The sequence below is a fragment of the Pipra filicauda genome, unplaced genomic scaffold, assembly GCF_003945595.2.
Source record: "Pipra filicauda isolate LSUMZ 115617 unplaced genomic scaffold, ASM394559v2 scaffold385_size793830_pilon, whole genome shotgun sequence".
In the NCBI taxonomy this organism is placed as follows: Eukaryota; Metazoa; Chordata; class Aves; order Passeriformes; family Pipridae; genus Pipra; species Pipra filicauda.
This window is the reverse complement of record NW_024104515.1, coordinates 689,199-712,281: the sequence shown is the minus strand read 5'-3', so window position 1 is coordinate 712,281 and position 23,083 is coordinate 689,199. Positions and strand designations below refer to the sequence as shown.

The window sequence follows — 23,083 nt, the reverse complement described above, 5'->3', positions numbered from 1 at the left end:
CGCCTCTCCAGCACCTTCCTGCCACTAGAATCACAGCAGCAGCACCGTCAAGGCACCCATGGGATTTCCACACCGTGGCCGGTTGCAGTCTGGGCTGAACGTGAGGCTGAGCTCCTTCCCACAGCCAGGACCTGACTGCTCCTCTTCCCAATGGATCTCCTCAGTTTCTGCCATCAGTGACCTTTCCTAGCAATAGTTTCCTGTAAAACTCTGTGGCACAGAGCTGGTGCTTGCACTGCTCCAGGCAGAAGAGGAGGAGGCAGCAAGAACGGCCACCGCCCGTGCAGTGGGGGCCAGCCCCACCCCACCCCCTATCCCTCACACCCCACCAGCACTGTTCCACACCGCAGGATGAAGGCCAGGACACGCGCCCGCACTGTGCTGAGCATCCCACTACCACCAGCAACCCCAGAACAGCCTCCTCAAAAATCATGGTGCTCTGTACAGAGGAGAGCGGATGATTCCCAGTGCCTCGAGGCAATGTGGTGGCCCGACAGTGCTGCCACTAGGGTGTCCCTGCGCCGACCTTTGTGCTGATCCCAGGGCCGTTGCCCGTGGCAGGAAGGCAAAATTGCATCTCGGGAATTAAACATGAAGCGTCATTAAAGCGCAGTGTTCTGTGGAAAGAGAAATGGGTATGAGCAGGGTGCTGGGAAAGGGAAATAATTATCCCATTGGAAAATGCACACCCACAAAAGGTGCTGTTATGAACTGCCACCAGTTTTCAATCCATTCTGTAAATTACCCACTTCAAACGTTCCCAGGCGGGGACAAATCCCTCCAGACAGCCCGACATAGAGGAAAGTCACTTTTAGACCCAGTACAGTTGCCTGGGTTGGGCTTTATTCCAGGGCTTCCAGTGTCCCCTTGGATGCCGGGGAGCGTCCTCTGCCCTGTGTTTCCATTTCCAAGGCTTTGCAGCTAATTCCCACTGCCGTGAAGGGCCATGTGTCCCTCTCCATCACTACATCACCCAGCCACACTCTATATTTATTGTAGGATCCCAGGAAACAACCTTGAATGGCCTCACACCCACAGTTCTGACACACAGGTACCTCTCCCTGGGATGAAACCACGCTTGGGGTGAGATTTATGGCTGTGCTCTGCTATCTCCAAAAGGTCCTGGTGCGGATGCGGGGGTGACACCGTGGGAGGGAGGGGATAAAGGGAAAGAAGGGGAGGAAGGGGAGAAAGGGGGAGCTCTGGGTCTTCCCAAGGCGCTGCCCTGGGGAAGGCAGATGTCCCTCCCACAACTCAGCACTGGCCCTGTGTGTCTGGATTAGAAAATAAACCCGTTAGATGGAGAAATCATCCTCATCCCTTTTTGTCGCTTTAAATAAGCTGGAAGAAGCGTTTCCAGGATGAAAGGCTGAGCCTGGTGGAGGTTACAGCTGCTGAGCAGCTGCTGTACGTGAGCACGAGAAATACTCCCGTGGATTAGGGCATGAGGCTGCTCAGGAGTCTGCGGGAAGGGGCTGTTGTTGCTTTGTCAGCACGTTGCTGGGCTGTGCCTTGAGTCCCTGCAGGACTGGGGGGAAATCTCTACATGGAGAAAGATATATTTGCAGTGAGCAAACTGTGTTGAGGAAGGAGTGCCATTAAAGACGATTTACCACCGAGAGTCCAGGGCTGGGAAATGCTTTTGTACACAGACAGCCCCCACCCCCGCCAGGCTGAGGCAGGGGGACATGGAACTCTCTGGCCTGCCTGTCCCTTTATCGCTCTGGCAGGTGCTGGGGACGAGGCACTGGTCTACGGCAGTCAACTCGCAGAGGGGTATTAGGAAGCAATCCAAAATAATCCAGAGCGATGAGAAAATTTGGCTGGGAAAGGCTGATGCTGTGCAGCCTGGGTGGGATGAGGGTCACTGGCTCTCCAGTCCCCCAGCAACGGTGTTTTTGGGGTGTCTCTACTTGTGCCAGGGAAGAGAAAGCAGGCAGGGCCCAGCGTGCCTTTCCCAGTCCCACATAACTGGGCCTGCTTTGTTTTCCTGCTGGGCCACACGCATGGCTTCCCTGTACCCGGGATCCCAGGGATGGAGCACCAGCTGCAGGGTAATTAGCAGCACTGGGGGCTCTGCCATCCCATCAGGAGTGTGTGGGCAGGTGCCATGGGCTGGGTGGGCTGGCAGATGGCCTGAAGGACTCTCTGGGGATCCTGAGCTATTACCAATAATCCAGTGCCTCTCTTTAAACGTGTGGTGGAAATGCCTCCCCGGTGCTGCCGGAGGAGGGAGGCTGTGCCTGTGCCAAGACCGCACACCCAGCCCCAGCCGCTCCTTGCAGACTCCCCATAAAATTAACATGGGGCGTGTTGCTGTGCTCCCGTGCATGTTAATGTTTCCTGCCACTTAGGGTAGCAGCAGCAGTGCCGAGGACAGGGACACATGGCTGAGGGCCTGGACTGTCCTTCTTGCTGAAGGGAGACCTGGCCCTCACAGCTGTTGTGGTACGAGCCCGCAATGGGGGTGGCTGCCCCCAAACCATTCGCAGGGAATGGGGTCTGGGCTGGCCAACCCTATGGATGGAACAAGGAATGTGCTTGGGAACACTGGCCCTCAGGAGCCACCTCTGCCATGCTTTGTCTCCTTTAGTGTGAGCCAAGCCAGCCACAGGGACAGCGTCCTGATCCCACCATCCTCTGACCCAGAGAGGAGGATCCTTGCCTCCTTTTACCTATCCTTTCCAGAGTGGATGGCTCAGCCCTGAGAGCCCTGAGGCTTAGGCACAGGCCTGCAGTGGGCACTTGTCCCCTTTGGCACCCACTCCCCTCCTCTGCCACCTGTTTCCCAGCTGCACAACACCACGGACCCGCCGGGGCCAGGCGCTGCAGACAAAAGCCGGTTCCTCGGCCCCGCCGCAGCCTCTCCCGGCGCTGACTCGCTTTAATTAGCCCCATCAAAGCCGGCTGCGTCTCTCCCTCCTGGAAGGTTGCAGAACATGATTAATTCAGGCACAGAAAGCAGCCTCCCCCCCGCAGAGAGGGGCCCCTTGATGAGGCCAAAGCTGTTTCCTCTTCCCCAACACCCCACGCAGCAAGGCTGGGGTCTGCAGTCTCTCATCCCCAGCGGAAAGGTTTGAGGCTTTGTTCTCCTGGGACAAAGCTGTGGATGGGTTCAGGCTGTCCAAGGAGCCGGATGGGACAAGCAGGAGCGATGGCCTCACCGATTCCTGGGTCTCTCTGCCCATCCCTCCCATGCTGCTCTGGTCACAGGCATCACCCACAGCCCATCCGTGGGTCTGCAGGTGAGACTGTCCATGAAAAACCACCAGGTGTGCAGCTGGGATAGCACATCCGGTGGGTCTGGGCTTAGAACCAGCCCCTGCACATGTAGGGGTCCACACACAAGCCCATGGGGGATGCAGGGGATGCTCCAGCTGCCCCCAGCCCCAGATTTCTCTGGCTGGCCTTTCCTGCTCCCACCTGTGCCTGGGGTAGCACACACTGTAACACAGCTTTATTAGCTGCATCTGTAGGCAAAGAGGTTTTAAAAGGAAAAAGTCTTTGGGGAAAAGAGATAGATAGGGGGGATCCCTTCCCTCTTTTTATTTCTGCCAGTGCAGCTGCATGCAGCGTTCCGACAGCACTCAATGCCCTGGAGAGGCAATTACTGCAGGAGCTGGGCTGGGCTGTTCTCCACTTCATTTTCCTAATACAGTTACATCGTCTTGGAAAAGCGCTGCTGGCTCAGGGGAAGATACAAAGCGGGTTCCCAGTGTGGATCCTCTGCCTTGGGAAGGGCTCTGGGGCTTCCCGTCAGAGAGCAGGGGCCCACCCCAGCAAGAACAAACACAACACTGGTATCATGTTTTTATTTCAGTCTCACAAACATCCTTCCAAGAGATCAAACCATGAGAAGAAAAACAGTGTGAGCCCCTGACAAGGAAGATGAGCTGCAGCCCCAAAATCAACTGAGCTGGGGCATCTGTGGGGAAGGGAGGAGGTTTCCAGAGAGAGCTCAGGAGCCTGAGGCACACAGATCTCCCCCATTCTCCCAAAGCCAGACAGGCAAAGCCACACACAAGGCTGACAGTAGCAAAATGTGTTCTATAAACCTCTTTTGCAAAGCTCCCTCTCTCCTACCCCAGCCCCATGCAGTGTTCGGTGGGCACCCCTCGTCACGCTGCCTGTGGGGCTTCACGGACACCCCAGGAATGAAAAATACCACGGCTGCAGGGAAAAGAGGGGGCATGGTAAGCCAGGAATTCAATCTATGTCTCTTCTCATGCACATCAAATGCTCTGCTGGTAGTGCTCTTCCAAGCCAGCAGGCACAGCCCTGTAGAAGCTGATCCCAGTCGCTGTTGGGGCTCTACCCATGGAGACTCCGTGGGTTGGGCTTTCCAGCCCTTCAGTCAGTGCCTTGCTCAGACACAGAGCGAGAGAGAAACCCCCTCTGTGTGGGGAGCCCACTTCAGCTGTCCCCTTCAGCGAGGCTGCTGTGGCTGCCTGGCAGAGGAGCAGCAAGGAGCCAGCTCTCTCCTCACACCCACTGCTTTTTGGGACCCCAACAGCAAGCTCTGCCACCCTGGAGAAGCAGGGAGGAGAAATCCCACAGCACCCAGGCTGCTCCCAGAGCACCGCGCCCCACGGCCTGGCACCCTCAGAGGAGCAGGGAAAAGAAATGGACCTACTGCCTCCTCTTCTGTTCTGCAAACAGGGAAGCCTTTATAGCAGATGGGACACACGGGAATGCAACCCCAAACGGAGAGAAACGCTGCTGGAAAGATCTAAATCCACCGATGTGGAGCGAAGAGGGGAAGCACATCTGCTTCCCAGGAGACTCAGCCACTCAGTGACTCCTCACATGAACATGTCATCGTAGCCTGGAGGGGGAAGGTGGTCGGGATCAGGCCTGGAAAGAAATTTAGAGCAGAGTCAAACAGGAGTGAGAGCTCAGGTCTGCAGCAACAGGGATGAGCTGGGATCCAGCAGCAGGCTGGAAGCAGGCTGGAATATCAGCATGGCCAAGGACCTACCCAGGTCGTCCAGCTCCTAAGGGGCTAAAGGGGTCGAATCTGGCACCTGGTGGAACAGCTCCTGGGGGAAGCCGGCCTGGGATGCCTGATGATGGGTCAATGCCGGGCTGCCGGAAGCCAGATCGGAGAGGATCCACGATCATTCCCCCACTCCGACCTCTGGGGAGAGGAAAGGCAGAGAAGAAGATGAGATTGGCACTGGTGAGATAGGAGTAAAGCACATCCCTGGTGCCAAACCTCTGCTGCAGGAATGCCAAGCATGGGAACATGGGGTTAACCTGACACACGGCAGTGGGAAGGAAAGCTCCTGGGACAAGCCAGTGAGGCAGCCCATGGCAGAAAGACAGAGAGCCCTGCACAGAATCCCCAAGTGGTTTGAGTAGGAAAGGACTTCAAAGCTCATCTCATTCCAACACCCTGCCATGGGCAGGGACACCTTCCACTAGATCAGGTTGCTCCATTCAACTTGGCCTTGAACACTTCCGGGGATAAGGCAGCCACAGCTTCTCTGAGCAACCTGTGCCAGGGGCTCACCACCCTCACAGGAAAGAGTTTCTTCCCAATATCCCATCTAACCCTGCTCTCTGTCAGTGTGAAGCCACTCCCTTTTGTCCTGTCACTCCAGGTCCTTGTCCAAAGTCCCCCTCCAGCTCTCTTGGAGGCACTGGAAGTGGCTCTAAGGTCTCACCAGAGCCTTCTCCAGAGCCCCATCTCTTCCAGCCTGTCTCCATAGCAGAGGTGCTGGCTGTCCCCTCAGAAGTGTCAGACCCATGGCCCTCACTGCCGGCCCACGCTCCATCCCTGCTTCCCGTCCTGCCCTGTGCGGTGTCGCAAGAGCCGACAGCCCCGGCTGGGCTCCCACAAGCCATTCCAAAGAGCTGCCTGGAAGTCATTTGCTGACCACAGAGGCTCCTCGGAACTGCCCCACACTGCGAGTGCAATTCCTCATGGTTGGCTTTGTGCAAACGCGGCTGGAGCCTCCGGACACCGCTGCCATCATACAAGTTATTAACAACGGTGCTAATGAGTTCCATTAAGCTGGAACGGCTGCCCAAAGCGCCCCAGGACAGCCAGGTCCCACGAGCATATTCCTGGGAGTCTGGGTCTCCAGCCCCAGTGCTGGCAGGTGTCAGCACACAAATCTGCTTCCATTTACCATCTTTTTTTTGTCCTTTACAGAGAAATCTCTGATGAAGGGCTGGAGGCAGCAACATTTTTAGCTGTCCCTTTTCTAGCCAAACCCTTGGAGAACCAAGATTTGCAGGAGGGGAAAAAATGCCATCCCCACAGGAGACTGGTTCCAGACAGCAGACTCCCCTGGGCTGCAGGACAGTCCACAACAACCCCAAGAGCTGTTTTTTGTCTGTGTGCTTTTAACTGGATTGGAAGATGACAGGTTCTCCTTGCCTGACCAAACCAAAGATCAAGGATGTATCTGTGAACTCAGTCCCCCAGACAGCCCAGCCTCTGCCTGAGTGCCTCAGACAGCTGGGAGGCTTGCAACAGGACTTGGGAATCCGTGAACTCGGCTTTCAGCCTCCCCTTCTGCACACTGCTGGGCTGGGGACACAGCAGCTGGTAACGGTTTAAATTAGAAGCTTACATTCACTTAACGATGTATTCAGCTTTGATTTACTACAGAAATTACTGCCTGTTAAATGAATACAAGCTGATTATTAAACAGACACAGATTGCAACCTATCATCTCTGCAAGAGATGGGATCTTATTACGATATTAGAACCAGACTGAGCTTTAGCAACTGTCAATTGGTCCCTCACAATGTGCACTGAGCAACTGTCCCATTGCCAACCCCACTTGGAGACACTTGGCTCGATGCTGTTCCAGTGGTCTCCAGCCACCCCCACACCTCCCAGAGGCAGAGCAGGGGGTGCTCCAACAGCCATACTCACCCGAGAGGGTCCAGGTCTCCCCCACCAACAGCAAAGGGATTCACGGAGGACGGCCTGAAACACAACACAGCGAGACATTCAGGGACGGGCATAGCAGCTCCCACAGCTGCGAGATGGGGACCTGACATGTAGGTTGGGGAGCTGTGTCAGGACCACATCCCCTCTAACAGAGGGCCCTCGGCAGCCACCCACTCTTTACTCACCAGGATGGGGCCCTTGTGCCCGCCGGCTGCCGGGGAGGGATCCGGAGGGGGTCGTCATCCCGCTGCAAATCCTTTTCGGACTCAGGCTCCTTTTTGGCCTTTTCCGTGGGGGCCCCGAGGGGAGCAAGGATGCCTGAAGTGATCCTTGTCCTCAGCTCCTCGGTGTTCTTGTACACCCTGCAGTGAGGAGAGGGAAGGCAGAGGGCTGGGGAGACCATGGCACCAGGACGTGAGGTGCTGGACAAGGCTGCAAGAGGCACAAGGAGGGGACAGACGACCCCAAAGTGTGCCTGGCACAAAACATGTCCCCCACTGGCAGCACAGAGGGGACAGGGAGAGGTAACAGCACACAGGGGCACCAAAGCTCTCATCCCATTTCAGATGGCCAGGGTGTCATCCAGCCCAGGGACTCCCTTCTGCTGTGGCCCCAGCCTAACCAGTTTGCACTGGAGGAAAGCACAGCACATGGCACTGGTCTTTAGCAAGGCCACAGGGTGTCTGGGATGTGGCTGAAGCTGTCACACCCCTGGGCAGTGTCCAACCAGCGCAGTGCTCTGGAAATAAACATTCTGGCCTGGCCCGTTCCCAGGCAGGGTACCCTCCACTGGGCTCCAACCCATGGTAACACTGTTCCCTAAATCTCTCCTGCCTGACAGCAGCACATAGAGAGGCAGGGAAGGGAGCTCTGGCTGCATTTCAGGGCTGGCCTGGGCTTTGTACTGGGGAGGAAAGTCCTCCAGGTCCTTCCAACCTGGTTTCCCCCACACTCCCCATGCCAGTGGAACATTTTCTCCTGCAGAAAATACCAGGAAACTAAGATTACTTGTGGAAATCATCCAGGTGCTCTGGGTTGATGTAGTCGGCCACTGCCAAGGTCACATCTGCCACCTTCTGAGAGCCACGATCCTGGAAAAACACAGGTAAAGCACAGAGTGAGTGGCCTGGCAGAGGTGGGAAGGAGTGACAGAACAGGTACAACCACAGCTGGGGGCTTGAGACACAATGGGCCTCACTTGCTTCCTGCCATGTCCCTGTGCTGTGCCTAAATCCCCAGGAGGAAAACCCCGTGTGCAGCAAGGTTTTCCCTGCTCCCTCTCCTAATCTGGGCTGCAAAAGGTGAAACACTGAGCAAAACCACCCTGGGCAGGTGCTTGTTGGGGGCTGCAGAAAAGTCCTGAGCTAGGAAAGGGACAGAATAGCTCCTTGGCTGGAGCGCACAAGGCAAACTGTCCCACTGCCCTGACACAGCCAGGGTTTGACCAGCTTCACACTGGGCCATACCTTCTGCCACACAAACACCCCATCCTGAGGGGCAAACACTGCTGCCAGGCAGGACAAGCAACAGCAAACATTTAAGAAATGGGCCCTGCTGTTCTTTGCAGCCACCGATCCTGAAGGACCCCAAACCCACAGGGGACAGAATGGATGCTCACCATGACATTGAGGATCATGCTGTCCTCCACCATGATGGCCTTCAGCAGCAGCTCACGGGCATCATCTGTGGACTTGTAGCGCAGTGTATACACCTCCTTGTTGGCTTCCCAGCCAGCAGGCAGCAGCTCTGACTTCCTTTCATCAGGACCTGGCTGCAAAGGAAGAGACAAGCTGCCGAAATCCTGCCCAGGAGCCCAGCACCACCTCCTAGGACTGAGGGAACATGTCTTGGCTGCAACGGGAGATCCAGAAGGGGACTGAGGTCTCTGAGATGGGATCTCTCAGCCTGGCCCTTCCTGCATCCTTGTGTTGGAACAGGACAGACATGACCATCCCTTGCTGAGCCTCAGGAGCAGGCAACAAAGACCCAGAAGACCCAGAGAGGAGATGGTGCTCTTCCCTGCCAGGCACCTCTCACCTCCCCAATGTGACACAGAGCTGTCTGGCTTCAGGGGAAGGCTGTCATCACATCTGTCCCAGCCCCACAGCAGTGCTGCCAGAGGGCACTGCCCTACGCTGTCCCCTCCTCTGGTACTGAGGGAGGGTTCTCTGCCATGACAGTGCCCTGCACCGCCCCACTGCCCCCCAAAACTACAGCAGGCACCCTCCCAATACCTCCAGCTCCATACCAGGCTCCCAACCCACTAGATCCCCACCTCAGTACTGTGTCCAGAACTAGCCTGCCCCCCCTCGGTATTGCCCCACTGCCCCCAGCACTGGGACTCCCCAGCAGCACATTTCCTCCCCAGCACTGCACTGGACACCCTCCTTTTGGTACAGGGTCCCCCTCAGCACCAAGCACTATATTAATCCCCTTCCCGGAACCACACTGAATCCCACCAGCATCGGGATCTCCCATCCTTCGATACGCCTGTGACCACCCCCAGCACCGGACCCCGGAGCCCCCAGCACCGGGATCCCCCTAGAACCGGGACCCCTCCCAGCACAGGGACCCCGCAGCCCCCAGCACTGCCGCCGCCCGCCCCGGCTCCCACAGCAGCACTGAGGCCCCTCGGACCCTTCAGGTTCCCCCAACACCGCGCGGCTCCCCCCGCCCCGCAGCGGTGGCCGGGCCGGGCCGGGCGGCGCCGGCGAGCGGCGCTAGGAAAGGCCGGGGCTTCACCGCGGCCTCCGCGGCCTCCGCGGACAGGGGAGCGCGGCGCGGCCCCTACCTGGTCCCCGGTGCCCAGGCAGCGGTAGCCGTGTCGGACCAGCTCCCAGTGCACGCCGCAGACCAGCGCGTCCTGCGGGCGGGAGATGGCGGGCCTGGCCCAGGCGTAGAGCGGCTCCAGCCCCGCCATGGCTGCTCCGGGCCGGGGCGGAGCCGCGGCCGCGCCGCCCCTCACTAGAGGGCCCCCGTCCGCTGCGCAGGGCCCGGGCGGCCTCCGCGGGGCCGCAGGACCGTCCCCTTGTGCTCGGCAGCGAGGAGGCCCCTGGAGCCCTGGGAACATTTCTGGGTCCCTCACGACAAGACAGACACTGAGGGGCTGGAGCGTGTCCAGAGGAGGGAACGGAGCTGGGGAAGGGACTGGAGCACCAGGAGTGGCTGGGGGGCTCAGCCTGGAGAAAAGCAGACTCAGGGGGGACCTTTGCGATCTCTACAACTCCCTGACAGGAGGGGGAGCATCAAGGGGGGGGAGCCGGGGGTGTGTGTCGGGCTCTGCTCCCAGGGAACAAGGGACAGGACAAGAGGAAGCAACTTCAAATTGCACCAGGGGAGGTATAGGTGGGATACTGGGGGAAATGTCTTCAAAGAAAGGGTTATCCAGCCCTGGCACAGGCTGCTCTGGGCAGCAGTGGAGTCACCATCCCTGGAGGGATTTAAAAGATGTGTAAATGTGGCACATGGGGATGTGGCTTAGTGGTGGCCTTGGCAGTACCAGGGGAATGGTTGGACTCAATGATTTTAGAGAGCTTTTCCAACCTAAAGGATTCCATGATTGTATGAGAGGTCTTTGCCCAGCACCATCCAGCAGCCTCCAGGTTAGAGTAATCCTGATCCTCCTTCCCTGCCACTGGGTCTTCCTTGTCAGTCAGAAAAGCATTTTGAGTCCATGCAGGGTCTGCGCGTGCTGCTGTAGAGAGCCTTCCCACTGACACCAAAGGGACCAAAGCACCAAACAGCCGTTGATGGCTGTTTCATCCCTTCCACAACTCCCTTCTCTGGGCCACAGTGTTTATAACACCTAAATTCTATTAAAGTTGCCACTGGAAGGCGTTCAGAGGCTTATTCAGAGGCTTATTTGCCCTGCCCTTGGGCCAGAGCCAGTGTCCTCGCTGTGGCTGGCAGGAGGCCGGGGCTTGGGATGAAGCAGGCCCATGCCAGGGAATACCATCATCTGCTGCTTTCCCAATCTGAGCTCCAGCTCCTTGGGGATGCTCATCTTGACTTCATTATGCGTCAATTAATTAACTCGCACTGTTCGCTCTTTCCATTTCCCCCTCAAGAAGTCACTGAGGCTGAACAACCGACCGCAGCCCGGCAGCTCCCATGGGAATCACCACCAGGAGACACCGCGCCTCCTGCCACACTCTGCCGCTCCTGTCTTCACGGAAGACAGCTGGACATGTCAGGAAAGCTACTGCGGATTTTCCATGGGGCTGGAATTTCAGCACGGGAGCTCCATGAGGGAGGTATCAGATGGGGATGTGTTGGGAACAGCAGGAAATGCCTCAGCCAGAGCTTCTCCATCGCTGAGATGTGATTCAGAGCAGCAGCAGCATTTCCACCCCACGGCTCAGCTCACTCCTGGCGGGCAGAGGCCGTGGTTGCTGACTTTGAAAACATCCACATTTCACTTTCCCACACAGCCTGGCCCTGGGTGGGCGAGGCGGGTACCAGTGGCTCCATTAGAATGTCCCTTCCTGACGCATAGTTTGAAATTGTGGGTCTCCCTCCAGAATCCTGTATCCCAGTGCTGCTAACTGGCTTTCCCTCGCCTTCCTGCAGAGCTGCTCCAGGTGCTGGAGCACATGGGTGTTTGGGACTGGTGGCCTCAGGAGCCGTTGGTGCTTTAGTGGGATCACGCAGAAGCTCTGCCGAGTGCTTACCAAGCTTTCCCTTTCCCATCCAAATTGCTGCCATTCCTGTTCATCCACCATCTGCTCTCCACCCTCTCACCCATCATCACGTGCTCCCATCCAACCCTCAGGTTGTCCTCCTGTGGCCTCACCTCCGTGTCCATTCTTGGTTACCCGCGTTGTGTCAGTAACCCAGACCGCACATGAGAAGCAACTTCTGGTGCCAAGTCCCCCTTGGCCTGAGCAGCCCTTCTGTGGGCAAGGCAGAGGGAAAGCAGGATGCCTCCGTACATCCCCTTGCCATGAGTCTCTCCTGGCAGCCAGACTATGCTGTACCTGAGCCCGCGGACTCAGGGCTGGCTGCCACTACATCAAAGCCACTGCTCTGGTGCCCACAGTGCCACGCTGGCCCACATCGCCTGACTCCCCGTTGGCTCCTTCCTCTGCTCCAGTGCCTCACTCGCTCTGTGGCTTGTTGATGTTGAAAACCACTGGCCACATGAAAGCAGCCCCCTAATGCGAGTTAGGGGCCTGTGAGCTGCGTGGGAGGTATGGACGGCCTGGCCCTGGCTGGGATCAGCGGCCAAGTCACTAACGAGGTGACGAGGATTGCAGAGCTTGCGCAGTCGTGCTGCAAGGCGAGTGCGTCACGGCGGCTGCCGAGCACGCCAGTGCCGTCGTTGGAGCAGCCATGTCCTTTTTGTGGCTGCTGGAGCACAGCCGGGAGTGGGAGTGATGCTGTGGGAGCTGAGCAAAGCCCCCAGAGCAGCCCCGCCACCTCGCACATGTTCATGCCCAGCTCTTGCACCAGGGAATCTACCCTTGGCCATTCTCCTCCCTCTTTTACCTGGGAATACAATTCCAGCTGCTCCCCGCTGGAACGTGGACCAGGGAGATGTCCCAGGGGAGGTGATGTCTGGAGCTGCTCCGGCAGGGCGGTGGTGCTCGGAGCAGGTAGAAGGATGCATCAGCTGGGATCACCTCCATCACGCAAACCGCAGCCTCCCCTGACCTTCATACTTTCCCACTGCCTCACAGCTCCCGTTGCATGCGCCCACTGCAGTGTTGTAACGAGCAGAAGAGGAAACAGATTTCCCAACCGCCCGCCCTGCTGGCAGCCCGCGAGCCGTCCGTGCTGGGAATGGCACCCGGCACAGCCAGGGCAGCTGGCTCACCCCTGTGCCGTGCTGGGTGTGCCGGCTATCACCCAGGGCCTGGCGAGAGGGGCCGTGGATAATCCCTGGCTGATGTTCAGGTGTTGAAAGCTGCTGCTTCCCTCAGGGTCAGCTTGCTACTGCTCCTCTCCCACGGATGGGAAAGCCTCTGGGCATCACCTCACCCGGGGTCAGCAGGGCCGGGTGCTGGATGGCACTGCCATGTTTCCTACCAGGATCCCTGTGCTACTCCATGCAGGCACCACTTTCCCAGCACACAGTGGGGAGGAAAGATGGGATCCCTTGCTGCAGAACAGGGAGAGCCAGCAGTGCTGGGGCAGGTCCTCCATGCTCTGCTCAACCACCCTCCCCAGGACTTACTGGTTCGTAAGCAGCCACCTGATTGTGACTGAAACCACTGTGCCAACAGGGGTGGAGTGGGACAGGGGTTCTTGGAATGGGCTTCCCACCTCGTTCCCATCATTGCCTTGGGAGGGTAGGTAGTCACTCCATGAAAATTTGGCCTCCATTTCCCCTAAATTCAATTCCAGGGAAAGATGACACTGAGGCAGGAGAAAGGGGTTTTTTCTCCGGGGCAGAAATGCAAACCACATGCGGATGAACTCGTTGCAGTGGCAGGAGGAGGGACCGGGGCTGCAAGAGCCGGCGCTCAGCAGCGAGGCCGAGCTAAAGTCAATTAGTGCTTCAGGACTCTGAACACACCCGAGCGCTGTGCTTTGAGCAGGCGTGATCCTTGTCAGAGGGAGGCTGCCAGTAGGGTTTGAAAATAATTAGGAAGCCCAGAACCCCAGTGTTTCCCAGAACAGCCTGTTAGTTCTGTGGTGGAAACCTTGCTCACAGGGAGCACATCACACAAACACAGTTGTGACTCATCAACTGGATGGAGCTAAACTCCATTTTTCGGAGGTCAACATGCTTGAGTCCCAAAGAGCTTTACCCTTGGCAGGGCTCCTGCACTCCCTTTGCCTGCCTTAATTCTGGGGATGCCCAGCACACCTGAGAATAGGGGGGACCGGTTTCATGGGATGTGTTTCATTCAGAGACTCCAACACCTTCCAAGGGGGCAGCAGCGATGGGGAAACTGAGGCACAGCCCCATTCCTGCAGCCTGGGTGGACACTGTCACCCCCCCTGCTCTCGAGGGACCTCGGCTATGAATCCAAACGGTCCAGGACAGCCTTGGAGGAACAAAACAAGACAATCAATCACCCTTGCTTCATCCTGCTCCAGCCTGCATTGTTCGGAGCCTGAGGGACTCCACATCAAAGCGGACAGCAGCTGGCTGCCGGGGTGTCCCAGCCCCAGACGGGCAGCGCCCTGCCCACGGGCTGCCTGTCTGCACTGCCCAAGCGGGCTCAGCCTCTGCTCGCTGCCCGAGGCCCGGCGGCAAAGCCGGGGTGCAGCTCTGCTCCCTGCTCCGGGTACGGAGGGAGATGCCCGAGGTCACGGCGGCTGCAGAGAGCACCGAAGGCGGGGGCGCACGGATGCCGGGACCCCACTGCAGCATCCCAGGGCCGGCAGCACCTCCCCTCCAAAGGGGCGAGGAGGAGGTGGCATCACACACGGCCGAATAGCCAGTCCCATTCCAACTCATTCTGGAGCTGTGGGAAGCCTGCGGAGCACAGCCTGCTCCCGCCGTGCAGCTCCCGCTATCCTCACAAGACCCTTTCCTTTGCAGTTCCTTCCATGCCACACAGCGATCGTTTCTCCCGGGTTGCAGCCCCAGCGCTGCTGCAAGCAGTACGTGAATTTTTTGATGTCTTTTGCAGCTCCCCAGCATTTCTCCCCATCCCAGGCACGCACTGCTGGGATGAGGCAGTGTTCTTGCAGAGCGTTGGCTTCACGGATGGTGGTGAATATTCCCTGATGAAACTGGACCAACGTGCTGCCCAGTGGGGCTGGGGGTAGTGAGGAAATGCAAGGGGTCCAGTTTTGGTGGGCTGGGCTGCACCGTGGTCAACTAGCAGGATTGCCCATCTGGGATGGGGAGTCTGGGCAAGGGAGAGCACCCAGACCCCCCTGGAGCAGTGCCATATGTGGGTGCAGCAGTGCAACAGCAATTTGGGTGCAAACCCCCAAATATCCCCTATTTTCTCCCTGGCAAAAGGTCAGCGTGGCTCTGCCCCGTGACCATAGCATGGGGCTGAGTAGGAAGGACACAGCTCTGGCAGCCTGCGGGACACACGTGCCCATGGTGGGTAACAATTGACATTTTTTCCAGTTCATTAATTAAAACACAGAACAAAAGTCGCTAAAGTGTGAGGCTGGGTGTTTACAGGGAAAATTCCTCTCCAGGTGCCAGGTTTATTAATAGAAGGAGGAAAAAACGAAGGAGGAGAGGCAGGGCCACAGCTGGACGAGGAACATCTGGGGAAGGAGAGGCTTTTTTGGGGGTGGATGGATTTGGGTACACGTGGGATGGGAGTGTGAGGATGAGGGTGCAGTAAGCACCCATGTCCCACCACCACCAAGACCCTGCAGTGCTGGGTGGCCCTTGGAAAGCCATGCCTTGGGCATCACTATGAGGCAAGGGGTCTGCAGCTCACCCGGTGGGACCCTGGCAGGGCTGATCCACAACCTTTGAAGTTTTCCCCATTAACTGATAGGAAACGGCCCAAAACTGGGCAGGATCCAGGCTGATGAAGCAGGACTCGCTGTCAGCATTGCTGCTGGAGCTGGAGCTGCTGGGACACAAGGAATACATGCTCAGCCAGAGTTCATGATGTGATGTTTGGGACACCAAACCCCCCCAGCTCCTTCAAGGGCTCAGGGATGCCCAGCAGTGCTGAGGGTGGCATTGCTGTGCCCCCTGGCCCCCATGCCACCCGCCTCCGCAGAGCCCTGCACACAGGCTGGCATTTGCACTTCCATATGTGACGCATTAGGATTTGTTTAGAAGCCCTTTATTGTCATATTTTGTTCTTTATTTCGTACAAATTCAATTTGCTGAGGGATATGTGCAGATTGTGAAATTATTTTGAGAATGGTTCCTCTGGGTTTTTTAATTTCCTTTGTATTAAATTTTTACAGTGTTTAAAAGGCTATGAAAAATTTTATATTAAAAAAAAGAAAAAAAAAAGGAGGGCAAAATTCCAGGAGGGAAAGGAGAAGAGCCCAAGAAGGGCTGGCTCTGGGACAAGCCATACTGCCTCTGTCATGGCAGGAGCCAGGGATGGTATGGCACAGATGCCCCCTCCTGCTCCCACTTCATCCTGGCTGGAAAACCAGGGCTGGGAAAGATGTGGCTGCTGCCTCAAAGCTGGTGCCAGAGTGGGACCTGCCGTTTGCCAAGGCCTGGGTGACTGTGGTTATTCCCACCACTCAGCCTTTCCCTTTCCTTTGCTTCCCATATGGGAGCAGGGCTGGGATCCCTTACACAAGGCTCCGCTGACCCCTCGCCTGCCTTTCCAACCCCTCACAATCGTTCAGTGCAGACATGAAAGCCCATGGCCAGGTTCTGAAACCTCCCTCCCCTGCAAACAATTCCTGACATGAAAATCTTCCCAATTATTCCTGAGCTGTGACTGTGGAAAGCCAAGCTGCCCCCCACAAAGGGCTCCACAGCTTGGAGGCATTAGGGACCCCTTTCGCTGCTGGGGCTGCCGCCCTCCCTCCCCTGCACTGGGTGTTTCCAGCTCCTCCAAATCACAGTCACATTTTTCATCTCTATTTCTACCACTGTCATCGTCATTGTTCTAGGGGGGTGCAAATTGGGAACTGTCCGTGCACTGACACTGCTGCTCCCTCTGCCTGCAGCCACCCCTGTCCCCAGAACCTGCAGGAGGTCCCGTTCTGGGGGATGGACTGGGATGGTACCAGCATCCTGCTGCCAGTTCCCCGGGGGCTTTTGCCTGGTTCATGTCACCGCCTGGCACGGGACCCCTGGCACGCTGCATCCTGCCTGTCTCTGACGTGGTTTCCCCTCGGCATCCTGCCCAAGGCATGCCTGGAGGAGGATGCTGGGGCTGTGCTGGTGTCTGGCAAAGGTCTGGGTGAGACCTCCCCAGAGTTTTGTGAGTGCTCTGGGGGCTCAGAAGCACTGGGGAGGGAGCTGGAGGCCTTGGGAATCATAGAATCATCTGGTTCTGGCTGCCCCGCCATGGGCAGGGACACCTTCCACTAGACCAGGTTGTTCATAGTCCCATTCAGCTTGGTCTTGAACACTCGCAGGGATTGGGAAACTCAAATCCCGGACTGCAGCATCCTCTGTCTCAAGGGACCAGGGACAAGGACTTCCCTTTGCAGTGCCAGGGTGCCCACCCGTCACTGCAGCTGTGCAGGGGTCGGCAGGGAGGTTGGTGTTTCTCGTCACAGCACAGTGGAGGGGAGGGAGCTGATGTGGAAAATTATGCAGCAAGATTCCTCCATTAATGACAAGGAAAAGGAAGAATCCAGTGAATGCATAGCTTCAATTGAGAGCAAGATGCCAGGGCTGCAGAGTTGTCTGGTGCAGTAGGATGTGCCAGAGAGTCAGCAGCACTGGCCGTCTGGGAAGAATGACAGGCTGTTTGAATAAGCTGGGAACAGCACAGCCTTCCAGGGCCTCAGAGAGGCAGGGATGCAGGGATGTATGAAATGCAGAGACATAGGAATGTGGGGATTCAGGGATGCAGAGATGCAGGCATGCAGAGATGGAGGGATTCAGAGATTCAGGGACATGTGGATGCAGGGATGCAAGTCCTGACCTCATGGCCCTTCTTCCCACCACACCCCTCTGCCCATGCAGACCCTCTCCCCAGCCCCAGGGTGCCGAGGCCTCCTCAGCTCAGCTCTGCTCTGCTCCTCTGACCCCGCCAGGGAACTTGGCAAAACAACGGGAGAGGATTGCCGAGCAGAGCCCAGCTCTTGATCTGTTCTAGGAAAAGAGAGGCCACACCAAGGACTTTCTGAAATTCCTTCCTGAGGCCTTGGCTGGGAGCTGCTGCCGCTTTGCTGAGGCATTCAGACCCTGGCAGCAATGGGGCTCAAGCCCCAGCCTGGCCATGCTGTCTTGCCCCTTCCGAGCACGCAGGTTTAGGGAGCTGCAGCCTTGGCAAGGGCTCTGTGCCCCAGCCCACACCCCTCTGCAGGTGTCTGGGTGTGGAGCCTCCCTGTTAGCCACCTCCTGGCCCCCCTTTGCCACCAGAGTCACGAGGTGGTGGCTTCTCCAGGCCACCAGCATCGCTCTCCCCGCCTCGCACTCGCAAATTCCTTTCACATGAACAGGAAATACGAGTTCTTCTCTTCTCTTTGTTTTTTCAGGAAAAAAAATATGTAAAAAAAATAATCTAATCAAACTTTGTTTGTTTGTGGTCTTGGTGATCTCCAGTTGTTTGGTTGAGGGTGGAACTCAACGTGATGCCATTGGGATGGCCACAAACTGGGATACCCCAAACCAGCTGCAAACCCAAGTGCTCCCAGCCCTGCCACTGTCAGTAGAGGTGGGGCTTGTCCCCACGTGGGGACAGATGGAAGTCCCCGTGGCTCCACTGGAACTGGGAGCACTGAAATCAGAGCGGGTTTGGCTGATGGAGCCATTGCTGGCCCCACTGCTGCCAGGCTGGCCTGGGGAGGCTGAGAGCACAGGGATTGTTGTGTGGTCTTCCAGGGGGGCTCAAATTAGCAAACCAGCATTGTTAAACAGCTGAAAACATCAGTAGCCTTTAATTATCCCCTTTTCCTCTGGGAGGAGGCATTTTGCACCCAGGGAGGCCGTGCCACACATCACTCTTTCATCACAATGTGATGGGATTTTCCCCCACTGCCAATGATTGGAAGCAGCCAAGATCCCATGGCACACCCTGCTCTGGCCTGTGGTAGACAAGCACCGCTGTGCCAGGACCCCAGAGACCCCCACCCATGGGAAGCACTGCTGTGACCCTCGTGGGACCCCGTTCTTGGATATGGCCTAGCACAAGAACATCCCTGCTCCTGCAAAGAGTTGATGCCAGTTTAGTCAGCAGCCCAAGGGGACTCTGAGCAGCATCAGTTCCCTTGAGAACCAGGATCACCCTCTGCATGCCAGAGCACCGCCAGGCCAGGGCTGGGGGCTCAGCAGGAGGGACCTTCTGCCTGCAGGAAGGTGATGGGACTTTACTATTGCAGTGGGTGGTGGGGTTGGTGCTGTTGAGAGCCTCCCAGACAGCCAAGGAAGAGCGGGAATGGATGGAGAGAGATGAGGGCACCAGACCATTATGCCCCTCTCTGCTGTGGTCCCCCCTGAGCCCAGACAGAGCCTGCCCCTGGTGAGGAGCTGTGAGATGCCATGGGGAGGAGAGGTGGCAGCTGAGAGCGCCCCGGGCGCGGAGGAGTCAGGGGATATTTGGAAATGTACTTTTCTTTTTTTTTTGCTTTCACAGTGCGGCGTGCATTTTTTACTTCATTTAATCTTTTTTGCTCAAATCCCCAAGTGAAGAATTCTTTCCATGAGCCAGAGCCTGCTGCCACGGCTCTGCGCCCAGCCGTGGCACTGGGGACTGTCCAGGGACCGTGCCCCTGTGTCCCTCCTCCAGCTGCAGCAGCACGGATGCTCAGGAGCAGACGTGAGGCTCAGGGCACCCCACTGGCACCCTCCCTGGTGCTGCTTCAGCTCCACTGTCCCACCCCAGCCCCCGTTTCTTCCCACTCTTGCCGTTCGGTGCTTTTTGGGGTGATGAACCTCCTCTGTGTGCTTTGAGTGGGAACTGCCCACAACCCATTTGAAACAGCTCAGGCTTTGTCTTTATTCCAGCTCCTGAAAATTGAATTTGTTAGTGGCATAAACAGGATATAAAAGGCTGAAAAAACATGAAAAAGGAGAGGGGAATGTTTTTCTCCATGACTTTGCCTGTGACCTGTGAGGACAACATCCCTGGTACCCCTGCATGTTAGTCAAACTCCTGATGGCAAACAGCCCCCAGGAACCAGCTCTGTCCAGCATCCCAGGGCACTACTGATCCTGGAGTTTTTTAATACAAAGGTCACAATTTCTGCTCTTTTCTCTTTTTTTTTTTCCTGGTGTTCTCCAAACTGCCGGTGGTTTATGGTGCTCTTTGACGTCAGCCACAAATGGGGCTGCCAGGTGGTAATAATTTTCCTGAATGTCGGCTAAATACAATTATCACTCTATTTTCACTTCAGAAATATTGAAGTTTGTGTTCCTCCTGTTATTAATTCTGAAAAAAAAGCCTTTACAATTCACCGTGGCACACGGCCGCCAGCCCTGGGGCACTGGCCGCCGCAGCAGGACTGGTGACCGTGGTCCACGCTGGCTCCACGTGCGCCACATCCCCAGGCTGTGCCGGAGGGGAGGGATGGGAGGCAGTGCCCAACAGACACAGGGACAGAGCCAGGAGCTGGGATGTCAGCAGGGTGAGGATGGAGCCCAATACTGGGATGGTGAGGAGGGACCTGTGTCCCTGTGGGACACCCAAAGCCCTGATTCCCGTGGACTACAAACTTAAAGTGGGTGTTTCCCATTCCTGTGCCAGCACAACAGGGTCCATAGAAGGACAAACTCCTAGACACGCTGTTTCCTCCTGGCTTGGTGTCCAAAGCATGAGCACATCCCTGTAGCTTTGGCCAGGACAGGCGGGAGCCGAGGAGCCTCCAGCTTTTGTCACGGAATTATCATATCCTGCTGCCAGGGTCCACAAGGATTGGAGTGATGTGAAGGTCCAAGTTCAGCTGCAGCCAGAGGATCCAGGGCAGTACCCAGAGCTGACACACTGGGGTCGGATTTTCAGCAAAATGGCTTAAAAGTAAACTCTGAGACAGAGACACCATCGCAGCCTTCGGCAGCTGAGTTCCAGATGGGCGACTCCAGCACCAACATCAGGCTCTCAGCCCTGGCATGTGCTGGGGTGCAGGTGCAGCCACACCCCCCAAGTTTTCCTTCCCTAAAGGCACTCAGATGGGCACCCCACTCGCTCCTGGCTGCACCTCAGCCTCCCACCACATCCCCTCTCCAGCAGCACGTGCACCGGGAGCTGCAGCTGCAGTGGGGCATGGGCAGGGCTGGCCATGGGCACTGGAGCCACGACTGCAGCAGCTGCCTCCGCAGCCCTCCCCGGGCTCTGTGGCTGCCGGGGGGAATTTCCCCATCCCCAACCAGGAGCCTGCCCAAAGCCTTTGTCTTCTGCTGAATTCCAGCTGGTGAGAGTCATCCACCAGAGTCAGAGGATTTACCCTCCTGGGGAATGATGTGCAAGAGGGAACCATGTAGTCACATTAAAATTATTGGAAAAAGGATGGGACTTCTGAGTGCTGTCTCACGTGGAGCCAGGAACATCCATCTGACTGATGCTTCCATCTGTCTTTCTCAATAGTTTCCTTAAATAGCCCAAATATTCAAAAAAAAAAAAACAACTATTGGAATTTGGCATAAATGGGTCTTAGGAGAACAGAAGAGGGCCAGCTACTAAAATACCGCTGCCTTGCTCCCTTCCAGTAACAAACACATGATTTTCATTGCAGGGAAGTCGATAGTCACATCTGCCACAGAGGATGCTCTGTGGTCACTGATGCTTTGGCTTTGCTGGGAGAGCAGTGCTGGCTGTGCCCAGGCTGAGGGGTACAGTGGGCACAGCAGAAGCACCCAACTCCTCTGGGGAATTCCAGCTCCCTGACAGCAAAATAACCTGCAGTCACAAACCACAGGCTCCCTGCCCTGCACCACACATCCCACCTTCTGCCTTTCCTTGGAGAAACTTTCCCTGAGTCCCCACTGTGCACAGATGGGGGAATGGCTGCAATGGCAGGAAGAGATTCTGGAGCAGTTTTCACACTGTGCCTCAGTTTCTTGAAGACCTCCCCTGCCTTTTGCTCTGTCTCACCGCCTGCCAGCTCTTCCTGGGAACCTTGCCAATGGGTGGGAGTTGGTTTATGGCCTGGCTTAACATGGGGGACTCCTCATCATCATGTTTGCTCTTGTTTCATCCATCTAGCTCTACTCAAGGAGCAGTGACAGAGTTGCAGTGGCGAGTTTCAGTGGCTTGCGTGGGATGGAAATTTATGTTGGCTGTGAGGATGGCTCTCAGAGAGAGCCTTTCTCTACAGGGATTCTGGAGCTGGGGGGCTTTCCCTGCCCCAATCCCACCCACTGCTGGACACGAGTTGGATAAAGACTTCAACAACCCCCAACCTTCATGTCCATCTCCTTTCACCTTCTCCACTGAACACCAAGGTCTCAGCACAATGGTTCGTGCAGTGAGGCAGTGCACCCTCCCTCCTCCCAAGGTTCTCCCCGTTCCAACACCCTCATCTCCTGGCTACCTGAGAGCGCTGCCCAAATGCCACCTCTCCTTGAGGAGTCCCAGCTCAGCCATAACCCTGTGACTGCAGAGGAGCCCAGCGTGGGGATGATGTCCTTCCTTCCCAGCGCCCGTCGGTGTTGGCCGGCACCGAGCCCACCCCGCACCAGCCGCCGGGTGTTCTTCCCGCTCTGACAGCTGTACGGAAATTGGAAGGCGATGCTGACATGTGTCAACAATAACCAGCGAACAAGCGCCAGCGGCGGCGGCTGTCCCCACCACCTCGAGGAGGCAGGCTGGCCACTCTTGGCTGAAATCACGGCACGTTGCGGCTGGAAGCAGGAGTATTGTTTCAATTATTTCTATTATATAAAGTCAGGCCATTTAATATATTCTGCCTCAAAGGGGCTCAACTAAAGAGATAAAATAAACACTGGAAATCTGCTCTGCTGACATGGAGCAGGAATTCGGTTTCGACACCAAACCTTCCCTCCCATCTCGCTGCTCGCCTTCCCTTTCCTCCCAGTTCCCTCTCCTCCTCTTGCTGCCCCTCGGCCTTCGGCACCACTTGACGCCAATTCCCTGTCTGGGTTTTGCTCCTGTTTTGGCAACTGGAGCACTCAAAAGCTGCACAGTCGCACCGGCGGCCAGGACCAGAGCAAGCCAGAGGAGCCGTGCTGGCGGGAGGAGAGCCTGAGCTCCAGAGATTGCTCTGGGATGAAGGATTTGATTTCTGGCAAAACTTAAACCTCTTGGGGTGCCACATCCCCTGAGAGCAGCCAGCATGGCGGGCAGCACAAACCCAGGAATGGCCGGATCATGGCAGGAGGAGGAGGAGGAGGAGGAGGAGAAGGAGAGCAAGTGTGCCATGAGCATGCTGCAGGATGCCCTTGGCTGACATCAGCAGTGAAGTCAGCCACCTTCACACCTTCCTTCTTGTCTGTGAGAGCTGATGGCATCCCAGCACCAAGGGATCTCACCAGCTCTATGCCAACACGGGAGGGTGAGATGGGGCTGCTGGGAAGGCAGGAGCTGCTTCCAGCAGCTCTGGCCAGGCAGGAGCTGCTTCCCACTAGAACTTCCCATGGCATCAGCCCAGTAGAGTTCTCCTCCCTTGCAGGGCTGTGCTGGTCCAGGTGTTCTAAACATGTCC

At 56.8% G+C, this 23,083-nt stretch overlaps 1 protein-coding gene across 2 annotated transcripts; it reads right to left on the bottom strand.

Moving 5' to 3' along the window:
- Positions 1–4,642: 4,642 nt before the first annotated feature.
- Positions 4,643–9,934, bottom strand: PSMF1 (proteasome inhibitor subunit 1). 2 transcript variants are annotated; one of them, XM_039384924.1, is made up of 7 exons: positions 9,699–9,934; positions 8,526–8,678; positions 7,916–7,998; positions 7,093–7,269; positions 6,890–6,943; positions 5,025–5,137; positions 4,643–4,854 (listed from the first exon to the last, which is right to left on the bottom strand). In XM_039384924.1, exons 1-7 carry the CDS (start codon positions 9,825–9,827, stop codon positions 4,784–4,786), a joined length of 780 nt encoding a protein of 259 aa, XP_039240858.1. In that variant the 5' UTR covers positions 9,828–9,934; the 3' UTR covers positions 4,643–4,783. The 2 variants fall into 2 exon arrangements, with proteins under 2 accessions (XP_039240858.1, XP_027577629.1); XM_027721828.2 differs by having other exon boundaries at positions 4,979–5,137; positions 9,699–9,910.
- Between the last annotated feature and the right edge of the window lie 13,149 nt (positions 9,935–23,083).